This window comes from Scyliorhinus torazame, chromosome 19 (assembly GCF_047496885.1).
Source record: "Scyliorhinus torazame isolate Kashiwa2021f chromosome 19, sScyTor2.1, whole genome shotgun sequence".
Lineage (NCBI taxonomy): Eukaryota > Metazoa > Chordata > Chondrichthyes > Carcharhiniformes > Scyliorhinidae > Scyliorhinus > Scyliorhinus torazame.
Genome location: NC_092725.1, coordinates 71,423,382 through 71,437,042, shown reverse-complemented (window position 1 = coordinate 71,437,042; position 13,661 = coordinate 71,423,382). Strand labels below are relative to the sequence as shown.

The following is a 13,661-nucleotide window of genomic DNA, read 5'->3' as shown; positions in this document are numbered from 1 at the left end:
ATAGGATTGGTTTTCGTACTGGTGATTCATACATTGCCACGCTTAATACATTTGAATTTCTGGTTGCATTTGACAACAGTTTGACCATTTTGTCACTGGACTAGAATTTATATGTACTGGTAGGTGGGTTCTCAAAGCTGAAAAGCCATTAGGAGGCCCTCCAGTGATGAAGCATTAGCAGCCCCAGCATCTGAGGTCTGCAAGAGGGAGAAAGAGGGCACCTCGCCATGCAGGCGCTCTCCAAAGACCAGGGAAAAGATGTATTTTTAAAAAGGCCATGGCTGCCTGGTTCTGATCATGAGGTTCCCACTGGACAGCAAATGGCTGCAGCTGTGGTCCAATGACCATGGCAGGTGTGTCGATATCCATAGTGGGTGAAATGTGTTTCCTCCCCTCCTGCCTGGAGGCTACCTTGTTTAACTGACCATGTTTCTTCTGCTGTTTGGGAATCCCCTGCCAACTGGAAAATTTCAGGTGGCACAGTTAAGACCTTTTTAATTACCTCTATTGGTTACCTGCCTCTTGTGGCTGGGTAGCTGTTCAGCTGCCTGGCCCATCTTCTGCAAAATGTTTTGGGAGTGGGATGATGTAGACATGGCAGGTTGGCTGATAGCATGAAATTATGTGCCCGCCTGCCTCACTTCCCACCTCTAGCTGCCCAGAAAATTCTACCTTTGTATTTACCTCCCTTATCACCCCTTCCAGAGAATTGCTCTCCTTCCACAGCCCTCACCATCTTTCTCTATTTGTCTTTATTTCCTGCTCATTTTCAGAGCCATAGTCCTGCTGAAATCAGTAATGTTGGGAGTTTGTTCACCAGAGACATATTCCTGCACATGGGCATATTGCTTTTCCCCATGTTTTCTATTTCTGACCGTACTTTTTAAAACTGTTTTTCCTATTTCAGTCTGCAACATTTTCCTCATTATTTCCTACATCTTTTAGGATCTGTGTGGGAAAACTGTGACAGGGAGAACATGTCACAAAAAGCAAATTTGGGAAGGGACAGTTCAAGATAGTCTTGATTGGGATCGCACCAAGTTACTTTGGTTCTGGGATTAGGAGAAGAACCAGCCTTCAGTGCATACTGGGAGCAGGTTGGGATGCTCCTCGGAAAAGTAAAGCAGTGGTGACTTCTGGTAATTGTAGAGCTGGATTGTTTGATTTGCTATAGGGTGAGAGGGATGGAATGGAAACTGAGTTTTAAAAAAATGTTTTTTAATTAATTTATGGGATGTGGGAGTCACTGGCTGGGCCAGCATTTATTGCCCATTGCTATGGATCTGGAGTCACATGTAGGCCTGACCAGGTAAGGATGGCAGATTTCCTTTCCTAAAGGATATTAGTGAACCAGATGTTTCTTTTGTGACAATTGACAATGGTTTCAAAGTCATCACTAGACTTATTGAATTCAAATTTCACCATCTGCCATGGTGGGATTTGAACCCAGATCCCCAGATTTTGAACCCGGGACCCAGATACTTCCCTTGGGTGCTGGATTACTAGTCTAGTAACAATACCAGTACACCACTGCCTCCCCCTGGTCCATTTGCTCCCTGTCCCACTAGCTCAGATCATCAGTCCAAATCTCGGATGGCCAATTAATGGCTGTCTGGTGGGAAAGTGACCAATTAGAGGTGCAAAGGGGACTCTGCACCTGATCAGGAAATGAAAAATGAAATGAAAATCGCTTATTGTCACAAGTAGGCTTCAATTAAGTTACTGTGAAAAGCCCCTAGTCGCCACATTCCGGCGCCTGTTCGGGGAGGCTGTTACGGGAATTGAACCGTGCTGCTGGCCTGCCTTGGTCTGCTTTCAAAGCCAGCGATTTAGCCCTGTGCTAAACAGCCCCTGTTGTGAGCATGAGTTGTAACATCATGCAGCAAAGAGGTTAATGCCATAAACCGAAAGTCTGTCACAGCTACAAATTTCAAGGACCCTTGCTCTCCAAGTCTATCTTTATTTTTTATTGAAGGCTCAAAAAAGCTTTAAAATTAGGAGTATAAAAAGCGTGCAGATGATGCCACCTTCACCAGCAGAATCTGCTGCCATATTCAGTCACAGTCACCAGTGGCAACTGTTTTCTTCCACCCTTGTGCTGCCTCATCATAGCTGCTGTAAATACACCTAAACCGTTTCATGTCCAATGCTCAAAATATGCAGCAAGAACAAAATTTGCAGGTGATTGCGTTGTTAACAAGCTTAATAGATTGTTAATTAGATTTTTCAAAATGGCGGATGGGCTTCCATAATTTCAGAACTTGGCATAATGACATTGTATTGTTGACCTAATCCTCATCATTACCGATTTATTGTTCATGTGATAGTGTGTGTGTGTGTGTGTGTGTGTGTGTGTGTGGGGGGGGGGGTCACCCTACCCAACTTGCAGCCATAAAATGAAGCCCCTGGAGTCAGCACACTGGAAAAACGTAACAAAAATCTTGTTTAGTTCTTTGCAGGGTGAGAATGCGCCTGATAGTGAGGAAACTTCAAAGTCAGCTGCTTGTAGATCAGAGGATTATATAATGAAGTTTCAGTAAGTTTATGACTTTTTAAACATATTTTTAGTTAATTCATTTTTATTTTGAAAATATATAAAATGAACACTTTTTGAAAATTTGATTTTACCTTTGGTAGAATGTGATTGTTTTAAGATTTGTTGGTAATTGGGGTGAAAATTGAAAAAGAAAGTTTTGGGCAATGTGATTGGTATATGAATGTGAAAGACAAAAATAATTAGTTAGGAGGGAAAGTGTTATATACGGGTCATACAGGGTGGGAATGATTAACTACCACATGGATCTTGCAGAATACAAGCTTCCCCGATAAGGGAGCAGGGACTTCTGGCTATGTATAGATAGAGTCAGCCAGTAAGTCACTGACTGATAAAGACGCAGTAGGGAGCTGTATATATTAGTAGTAGTAAAATAAAGTAAGTTTTTATTTCTACCACCTCTGTGTGGACTCTTTGTGGCCTTATGAAAGGAAGGGAGGGAGATGGATCTAACCAGTGAGAAAGAAGAAAAGAATGAAAGACATGCTGGTTTGGCAAGCTATGAAAATATCATTAAAATGGGTTTCTAATACCTACTGCTGCTCCTTGATGAAAGAAGAAGTAGGTTTAGGGCAAGAGCAATAATGGTTCCAAAGTCTGCTCAGGAAGAGAGACTGCCAAAGATATGGTTGCATTTTTTTCTGATGACACCAAGATAGGTAGGAAAGTAAGTTGTGAAGAGGACAAAAGGAAGCTACAAACGGATAAGTTTAAGCGGGTGGACAAAAGTTTGGCATATGGAATATAACGTGGGAAACGGAAAGCTGCTCATTTTGGTAGGAAGAATGAAAAAGAAGCACATTCTCTCACACCAGGCCATCTGTCTTTCTTGGGGATCAGCATTATGGTAGCTTGTGTGAGAGTTGGAGGCAGGATCCCCTTGGTAGTGAGTCTGCAAACATCTCGCGCAAGTGTGGGGCCAGTGCCGTCGCAAATTATTTTGTAGAAGTCCGCCGGGAACCTGTCGGATCCCAGCTCCTACCCCGCCTGCATGGAGTTTATGATCTTCATGCCCTCTCCCAGTCCTAGCGGTGCTTCCAACCCCCTCCTCCTGTCATCCCCAATGACTTGCATGTCCAGTCTAGCGAGGAACTGCTTCATCCCCGAGTCCCCATCGTGGGGTTTGGAGGCGTACAAGCCCCGATAGAGGGCATCGAATGCTTCATTGACCTTTCCTTACCGCTGCTATCTTTCACCTATCTCTCTTGTGGCTGCCTGCTTTCTCAGCTGGTAAGCCTGAGCAGACTGTTGGCTTTTTCTTTGTGTTCCTAGAAGGTCCCCATGTCTGGCGGAGATGGTGCACTGCCTTCCTGGTAGATAGCAGGCTAAAGTCCATTTGTGGATTTTTCCTCTCTGCCAGATGCTCTACGGTCGGGCCTTGAAGTATCTTCTGTCGTCCTCCAGAATGGAGTCGATCAGTTGCTGCCTAGCCGCCTTCTCCTCCCTGTCTCTGCATGCCTTATAGGTGATAGTTTCTCCTCTAATCACAGCTTTCAAAGTCTTCAAGAACATCTTCCCAGTTCTCTAGCTATCCTCTGTTCTTGTTTCAGATTCCAGCATCTGCATTATTTTGTTTATTTAAATTTAGTAAACTGGTAAAAGAAAAATCAAAACAAACTCTCCTGAATTCATCTCAAGTGTACTGAATCACCAACCTGGAAATTGGATGTTAATGGAATGGCTGAGTTAAAAAGCCGCGGACAGAATATAGGGTTCCCTAACTGCTACCGTCCTACATGCTGCATTCAGGTCTGTTAAAATTACGCCCAGTGTTTTCTGAAGTCATTTTTGGAGGTTCTGGGTTGGATTCTCCGACTTTGAGACTAAGTGCTGACGCCAGCATGGGAACGGTGGCGTTTTAAGACCGAAAAAATGTCTCAAAACAGCAACCGATCATCCATCTGGTAGGGGGCTAGCAGGCACGCAGCGTAGAGCCCCCGACTCTAGCTGCGGAGAATTTCTGGGTCGTGGCTGCGCGCAGACCCGGCCTGCCAAATAGTGACCCCTTTTGTCCAGGCTTGCCAGCCTCACCAGTTCCCCCAGCCCCCTGCCCGTGAATCGGCTCCACCCCCCCCCCCTCCAACTGTGGCGGTGCTGGACTTAGTCCACAGCCGCCATGCCGAGTTCCTGAAAATAAATACTACATGCGACCGATGCCGCCGGGAACTCTGCTCACCAGGGGGGGGAGCAACGGGGGTAGGGCCTCAGGTAATGTCCTGAGGCCATGCCGACGGTGTTTGGAGGGAGCGGCCGCCAACGTGGATTCTCCACCCGATAGCCGAATGCGATTTCGCCATCGGAGACTGGAGAATCCCGCCCTCTGTTTTTCAAATACTGCCATTGCAAATTTAATGCTCACCTGAACCACCAGAACCTTGGAATGGGTTAAATGTCTCATCTGGATGACTTCCTGGAGGGCTCTGTAGGGGGAAGACATGCATGGAGCAGCTCCCGCAAAAGAACTAGGTTCTCAGGGTTTTCTTTTCTCTCGCTTTTCCTGTTTTGTGGGGTTTTTTTGCTTGTTTTGTCCAGGGGGGTTTTCGTATTCTTAATCCTTTTTTTTATTTTTGTGCACTTAAAAAAAAACGGAGGAGGAAAAAAAAGAAAGGACCCATGCAGCGGTCACCCGGAGGTACGAGGAGGGGGAAAAAAAAGAGAAGAGGCCGCAAGGGACCAGACCGGTAAGCTGTGGTCCGTGGGAGGAAAGGAGGGAAAGGAATGAGAGAGAAGCCGGAGACTAGGAAGCGGCCGGGGAGAGTCGCACCCCCCCCCCCCACCCCCGAACAAAGCTAGCGCATCGGAGCGCGGGCCTGCAAGCCGGCCCGACCGAGGCCCCCCCCCCCCGCACAGCAGAACATGGGCGGCCGAGGAGAAGCGGCACCGAAGCGGGAACCGAGCCAGCAGGAACGACCTGCGAACAGGCAGGCGGCCAAACAAAGGGGGACTCCCGGCCTGACCAGAAGCCTCTCTCTCTCTCTCTCTCTGGACCCTGGGTGAGGGAGGAGGAGAAAAAGAAAAGAAGAACTTCCACTTTTTCCAAAAAAAACTTTGAAAAGAAAACTTTTAAAGGGAGGGAAATTTTCTTTTTTTCCCACTTTGTGAAGAAAAAAACGTACCTGAAAACGGTCTTTTTAGAAAGGGGGAGGAAAAACAAAAAAAGAGGCGGAGGGGGGAAAAGAAAAGAAAAGGGGTGGGGGGGGGGGAGAAAAAATGCCAGAAGGGAGCCAAAACAGAGGGAGAAAGGGCACAAAAAGCAAACGGGGCAATACGCGAGCCCGCTCAGATAAGTTAATCGGCGCACAAAGCGGGGGAACGGAAGCCTTGCCGCAACAAAAAGAACTGGTCAGACAGGAGTATTTTCCCCCTGGGCCAGAGGGGAACTGGAACTGGAAGGCAGCCTTTGCCGAGGCGCTGAAGGAACTTCAGCAGGAAAACAAGGCAGGGACCAGAGCAGACATGGAGGCCGCAGTACAGGCAGCAATGGCCCAGGCCCTGGCGGAGGTGCAGCTCGCCCTGGCCAGAGCAGAGAAGAAACTGGAAACCCAAGAGGAGAAACTGGAAACCCAGTTGGAAAGAGGCAACCATTAAGGAGCTGGAAAATGCCACGACTGACATAAGCGACCGGATCATGGCCCTGGAGACAGAGGCGGCGAGACTGGGCACAACGCAGGGGAGCCTGAAGGGCAGGGTGGACGACCAGGAAAACCGCTCAAGAAGACAAAATGTCAGGATAGTGGGCCTACCAGAGGGGATTGAGGGTAGAAACCCCACAGCCTACGTGGCCGAGATGCTGGGCAATTTAGTGGGAGGGAAACTTTCCCCAACCCACCAGAAATGGACAGAGCACACCGGTCGCTGCGCGCGAAGCCCAGGGCAGGGGACCAGCCGAGGGCAGTTATAGCTAAACTGCACCGGTACAAAGACAGGGAAACAATCCTGCACTGGGCCAGGCAGAACAGAACTTGCAAATGGGAAGGACACTCCATTAGAGTTTACGAGGACATTGGGACAGACCTCGCCAGGAGACGGGCCAAATTCAATAGAGCGAAAGCAGCTCTTCACAAGAACAATGTGCGTTTTGATATGCTGTACCCAGCGAAGCTCTGGGTCACATACCAAGGAACAGAGTATTTCTTCACAGCCCCTGCCGAAGCAAACACGTTTATCGAGGAACACGGGCTGGAAAACCAACAGCTAGGGTAGAAATAAGTGGCCCCTGGCAAGGGGCAACAACACGCCGAAGGAGAGGGGGGGAGGGGGGAGGCAACGCCAGGCCTCCCTCGCCCCCACCTCCACCATGGCGAGCGCTCCTTGAACAAAAAGCAAACCACTACCCGAGGGACCGCCACAGGTGGGAGACCAGGCCCCAGCACGAGTGAGCGAGAGCAGCGGAGAAGGGAGAGCAAGCGAGGGGAGCGCAGGGTAGGATGGGGTCTCGCCGCCTCTCTCTCCAGGGCCATGAAAAACACAGAGGCTGGGCAAGGGAGAAGCAAGACAGTAACTCCCGAGAGGGGGGGTCACCGCACTAGCAAGAAAGCTAGCACGGGGGATATGCAACAAAACAGGGCCAACAGGGGGAAGGGCGCCAGGCAAAGGGAGGGGGACCACTCAACAGAGGCGGGAGAGCAAACGGGGATAGGAACAGAGGAAAGAGGGACAAAGGAGGGATATATGGTATAGGGGGAGGAAAGGGAGGGACCGGGGGGGATGGGGAACACGGGACGGGGGGACGGGGGACGGGGGGGGGGGGGGGGGGGGGGCAGGGACGGAGGGACAAACAAGGCTAGAAAAGGAACAGCAATAGGGCTACAAAGTGCCACAACCAAGGGCTCGGAACAAGGAATCGCTGCAAGCATCCACCCAGTACGGTCTCTGGGCGAAGGGAGACCCCAGAGTGCAGGGGGCTGCCCGCGTGGCGGTCGCACAGCGGGCAGCCATGTCAGGTGCCCCCTGGATGAAGGGAAACCCCGGAGCGCACGGGCTCGACCGCATGGAGAGAGCAGTGACAACGGCCATCCTGGAAGGCCCCCTAACAAAGGGGAACCCTGGAGGGCAGGGGCACGTCCACCAGGTAAATATGGTTAATCCCACAGGATTGAGGGGACAGAGGCCCTCCACCAGGATAGTCACCTGGAACATAAGGGGACTCAACGGCCCAGTGAAAAGATCCAGAGTCCTCACCCACCTAAGAAACATGAAGGCAGACATAATCTTCCTCCAAGAGATGCACCTGAGAGAGCAGGACCGCCTGCGGGTAAGAAAGGGCTGGGTGAGACAAACCTACCATTCCTGCTATTGGACGAGGGCCAGGGGGGTGGCAATACTGATCAGCAAATGGACGATGTTTAGGGCGACAAAGACGGTTACGACCCAGGGGGACGGTACGTCATGGTCAGCGGGGCCCTGGATGGGGCACCGTCAGTGCTAGTTAACGTGTACGCGCCCAACTGGGACGACACGAGTTTCATCAAGAAGACCATGGCGGAAATCCCTGACATAGCGACTCACCGGCTAATCATGGGGGGGGGACACGGACTTCAACGACTGACAGATCAAACCCCAAGACGGGGAAAACCTCAAGAATGGCAAGGGAACTCGGTCACTTTATGGAACAGGTGGGAGCGGTGAATCCCTGGAGGTTCACCCACCCAGGGGAGAAGGAGTTTTCCTTCTTCTCCCCAGTACACAACGTATACACCACAATTGACTTCTTTGTGGTGGGGAAAACAGTGCTTCCGGGGATAGACAAAGTGGAATACTCCGCAATTGTGATATCAGACCATGCTCCATACTACATGGACGTGAGGCTGGAGACGGGCAGGGCCCAACGCCCCACATGGAGGTTGGACATTGCCCTACTAGCTGACAAGGCCTTCAACGAAAAGATAGCGTGGGCCATAGCAGAGTACACGGAGAACAACCAGAATGGGGAGGTCTCACCCTCCACGTTCTGGGAAGCGCTAAAGGCCGTGCTAAGAGGGGAAATCATCGCTTTCAAAGCGCAAAGAGATCGGGAGGAAAGGGCGGCTAGGCAGCAGCTGGTCGACTCCATACTGGAAGTAGACCGTCAATACTCTGAGGCCCCGACCATAGAGCTCCTGGCGGAGAGGAAAGAGTTACAAAGGAACTTTGATCTGCTCTCCACCAGGAAAGCAGTGCATCAACTCCACCAGGCACGTGGGACCCTATACGAACACTGAGACAAAGCCAGCTGCCTGCTGGCACACCAGCTGAGAAAGCAGGCAGCCACCAGAGAAATTGCACAAATCAGGGATACTAGAGGCACATTAGAAACAGAACCAGAAAAGATCAACAAAGCCTTCAGGGCCTTTTACCAAGGGCTGTACACCTCAGAACCCCTAATGGGGGAGTCTGGGATGAAACGGTTCCTTGATGGACTGGACATACCAGATGTGGGGGAGGGCAGAAAACGGGGCCTCGAAGCACCACTAGCACTGGGAGAGATCATGGACAGCATTAGCTCCATGCAGGCGGGGAAGGCGCCGGGACCAGACGGGTTCCCGGCGGATTTCTACAAAAAATTTGCGACAGCACTGGCCCCGCACCTGCGGGAGATGTTCACAGACTCGCTGGCTAAGGGCACACTGCCACCCACACTAGCACAGGCCTCAATCTCGTTGGTACCCAAGAAAGATAAAGACCCAATGGAATGTGGGTCATACAGACCCATCTTACTGCTGAATGCAGATGCCAAAATACTGGCCAAGGTTGTAGCCAAAAGGCTAGCGGACTGCATGCCAGAGGTGCTCGCAGAGGACCAGACGGGCTTTGTCAAAGGTAGACAGCTTACTTCGAACATTAGGTGCCTGCTGAACGTGATAATGACCCCATCTGGGTGATTGTCTGCCTAGACGCAGAAAAGGCCTTCGACAGGGTCGAATGGAAATACCTCATAGATGTACTGGAGCAGTTTGGGCTTGGAACAGGGTTCACCACCTCGGTAAAACTCCTATACAACGCTCCCATGGCGATCATACAGACAAACAACACCAACTCCCGATACTTCCAGCTGCGCAGGGGCACCAGAGAAGGATGCCCACTGTCCCCACTGCTGTTCGCTCTAGCGATCAAGCCACTAGCAATTGCGCTCAGAGTAGCAAAAGGCTGGAGGGGGATCCAAAGGGGCGGCAGAGAGCACAGAGTCTCACTCTATGCAGAGGACCTGCTCCTCTACACTTCGGACCCACAAAGCAGCATGGACGGAATCATCGCGCTCTTGAAAGAGTTTGCCGCCTTCTCGGGCTACAAACTCAACATGAGCAAAAGCGAGTTCTTCCCGGTACACCCACAAGTAGGTGGGGCAGCACTAACGGGACTGCCGTTTAAACAAGCCCGACACAAATTCCGCTACCTGGGGATCCAAATAGCCCATGACAGGAAAGGGATCCACAAATGGAACCTCACCAGTCTGACAGAGGAAGTAAAAAAGGACCTGTAAAGATGGAATACACTCCCACTCTCCCTCGCGGGGAGAGTCCAGACGGTCAAAATGAACGTGCTGCCCAGGTACCTCTTCCTATTCAGAAACATCTCGATCTACATCCCCAAGGCCTTTTTCAAAGCACTGGACAAACCGAACATGGCGTTCGTATGGAGAGGGAAAAATCTAGGATCCCAAAGAAGGCCTTACAAAAAACAAAATTCAGGGGGAGGCTAGCCCTCCCAAACCTACAATTCTATCACTGGGCGGCGACGGCCGAGCGAATAAGGGGATGCATTAAGGAGCCAGAAGCCGAATGGGTGCGTGCGGAGGAGGCCTCCTGCAGGGGGCCCTCCCTTCGGGCCCTCGCCACAGCTGCACTCCCATTCCCACCCAAAAAGCACTCCAGCAGCCCAGTGGTGATAGCCACCCTTCAGTCCTGGAACCAACTACGGCAGCAATTTGGCCTGACCAAAATGTTAGACAAAGCTCCCATCTGCAACAACCATAGGTTCACACCAGTGCTGACTGACGCCACCTTCAAAAGGTGGGGACAAGATGGAGGGACACTGACAGTCAGGGACTTATACATGGACGGCAGGATCGCAACAATGGACAAACTGGCAGAGAAATTCCAGCTAGCCAGGGGGAACGAGCTAAGGTAGCTGGAGCTCAAAAACTTCCTACGATAGGAGACAAGGACATACCCACAACCGCCACGACAGACATTACTGGAAGAGTTACTGGACGCAAGCATACTAGAGAAAGGAAACTGTAGCGACATGTATGACCGACTGGTAGAAAAGGCCGACACCGCACTGGACGCAACAAGAATGAAATGGGAGGAGGACCGGGGGATTGAAATAGGGTGGGGACTCTGGAGCGAAGCACTGCATAGGGTCAACTTCACCTCCACGTGCGCAAGGCTCAGCCTGACGCAACTAAATGTGGTACATAGAGCCCACTTAACAAGAACCCGTATGAATAGGTTCTTCCCGGAGGTGGAGGATAGATGTGAACGGTGCCAAGAAGGCCCGGCCAACCATGCCCACATGTTCTGGTCTTCTTGCCTTCTTTGAGGCAATGTCCAAAGTGGTGGGGGTGAGGGTGGAGCCATGCCCGAAAGTGGCGGTCCTTGGAGTTTCAGACCAGCCAGATCTATTTCTGGAGAGGAGGGCGGACGCCCTTGCCTTTGCCTCCCTGATCGCCCGCCGTAGAATCCTGTTCGGCTGGCGGTCAGCAGCACCACCCAAAGCTGCAGACTGGCTGTCCAACCTCTCAGAATCTCTCCAAATGGAGAAAATCAAATTCGCCATCCGAGGGTCAGACGACGGCTTCCACAGAATGCGGGAGTCATTCACCCAATTGTTCCGGGACCTGTTTGTGGCCAACAAACAAGCAGAAGAATAGCCAGGTAGCCAAGAATCAGGGGAAAGTAGCCAAAGCATGAGAGGGAGAGATAGACCGGGAAAGGGGGGGCGGGGGGGGGGAACTGCCAAATCTAAGAGGAAGGAAAGGTGAACCGCAGGGGGGGGGGAAGAAGGAAGAGACGGGGAACACTAGAGGAGAGCCTGGGAGGTAGCTGGGGGGGGAGGGGGAGGCAGGGCAACGTTAACAAACTTGGCAGCCACAGGAACAGGGAAAAAGGAGAATACAGGCGGAAGACGGGAGGGCCGGCCAAAGCGGTAGTGAGCACGAGACGACAACGGCAGCGAAATCCATCCGGGAGAAGCAAGGGGCAACACCAGCACCAGACCCATTCGAGGATTGCCCTCCGTAATTGTCTCTCTGGCACCCAAATGTATATCCCCCCCCCCCACACACACACACAAACAGATGCGTACTTACGTGTGTAAATAATTGATTTTGTATTTCTCTCGTGTTGTTACCTTTATTCTTTTTTTTCCCTTTCCCTTTGTGATTCGTGTGTGTGTGCCCTTCTCTTCTATATATACATATATATATCCTGTGTACATAACGGCAAATATACTTTGTTAAAAACCCAATAAAAAGCATTTATTTTTTAAAAAGTCTCATCTGAAAGACAGCATTATCAACAATCCAAATTGTATGTGTCAGTTTGAATCAAATCCTCTTTCCCTGAAATAGGGCTGAGTTCATAGGCTCAGATTCAGGGGCAAGAGTGCCACTGAGCGAGCCAAGCTTACAGCATGAGATTAAGAAGTTAAAATGGTTAATTGTTTTCTTAATTGACTATACCTGAAATATTATTTTCTGATGATTAAAGTAACTGTGGTTTGAAAGACTGTGACCTTTATCTTGGCCCTTGTTGCATCCTTGGTGTTGATTTCTCAGTTTATAATTTTGTCTGAACTCTTCAATAAATTTTAGGCTTTATTACTCTCTCTTTCATCTTCAACGTAAATTTATATCTATTCAAACACTGACATTTATTCCATCACAGTGCGGATCCTGTTGGAAGGCTAATTGAGAACAGCAAAAGTAGAGACATTCTCCAGAAACTGCAAAAATATTTCCAGGAGAGGTACCCTGCACTCAAGGTATTCATAATATATGATGATGTAAGTCACTGTCATTTACCAGCATTTAATAACCATTTCTATCCGGAATTGGAATAAATTTCAATGTTTTCAGAATTTCAATCATACCTTGTAACAGAAAATCTGAACTTATTTTAGTGATGTACTTTGGTGCGTATTCTGTAAGGAACCTTGGTCATAGAGACTAGCATAGTTGCTTATTTCAAATTATTGTTCAGTGCTCAATTCATTTGCAGTCAACAAAATTTATGTTTATCCTCAGGACCTCAAAAGCATCATCACTAGACAAGAACTACGCCGAATTCTGCAGAGTGTTCCTTTACGGCTAAGTGATAAACAGGTCAAGGATCTTATGTTGTTGCTGGACCCAGAGCACAGTGGCATTGTTCACTACAATCATATCTTGGATTTGCTTGAACCTCAGGAAGGAAAGGTATATGAAACATATCATTCCTTTATCTTGAACTAAATGGAGAATAATGTGTGGAGAACAGAAGGGGACAGTCGATACTGATTGCTGAATTGTGGAAAGAGGTGTGGAACTTTTTCTTTATTCGTTCATGGGACGTGGGCGTCGCAGATTGTGCCAACAATTATTGCCCATCATTGCCCTTGAGGTGGCAGTTAAGAGTCAACCACATTACTGTGGGTCTGTAGTCACATGTAGGCCAGACCAGGTAAGGACGGAGATTTGCTTCCCTAAAGGACATTAGTGAACCAGATGAGTTTTTGCAACAATCGACAATGGTTTCATGATTATCATTCGAGTTTTAATTCCAGATAACTCTATAAAGGTTTTTGATAGATATGTTAATTAGATACAAGGATTACAATCGAAGCTAATGGGAAGAAGTCTCAAAGATCTCTTGCTTCATTTCTAATTTGCAGAAATAACGATCATACCAACCCCAAACTATGAATGTTCCAGGGCACACTACACTGCAAGCAATGAAAAAATGGCTCAGATTTTATGGTCAACAGCAAAGCAAGAACGCTTACCGCTGACCTCAAAGAAATATGCGCTTGGAGATCTAGTAATCTCTGTGGAAAGAACTTATCTCTCTTGGTATACAATTGATTGTAGCATTGTTTAATGGTGATTCCCAACATCGAGCTACAGTGATAATCAAGTTGTCTGAGCAGC

At 49.3% G+C, this 13,661-nt stretch overlaps 1 protein-coding gene across 3 annotated transcripts in view; it reads left to right on the top strand.

Moving 5' to 3' along the window:
- efcab6 (EF-hand calcium binding domain 6) overlaps positions 1-13,661 on the top strand; it is a 200,550-nt gene that overhangs the window by 62,194 nt on the left and 124,695 nt on the right. Inside the window, exons 10-12 of one of the 3 annotated variants that reach the window (XM_072484514.1) lie at positions 2,450-2,536; positions 12,421-12,517; positions 12,780-12,950. In XM_072484514.1, coding sequence (XP_072340615.1) covers positions 2,450-2,536; positions 12,421-12,517; positions 12,780-12,950 — 355 coding nt within the window. Of the gene's footprint in view, positions 1-2,449; positions 2,537-12,420; positions 12,539-12,779; positions 12,951-13,661 lie in introns of all 3 variants that reach the window. The other 2 variants (XM_072484513.1, XM_072484515.1) reach the window with 2 other exon arrangements.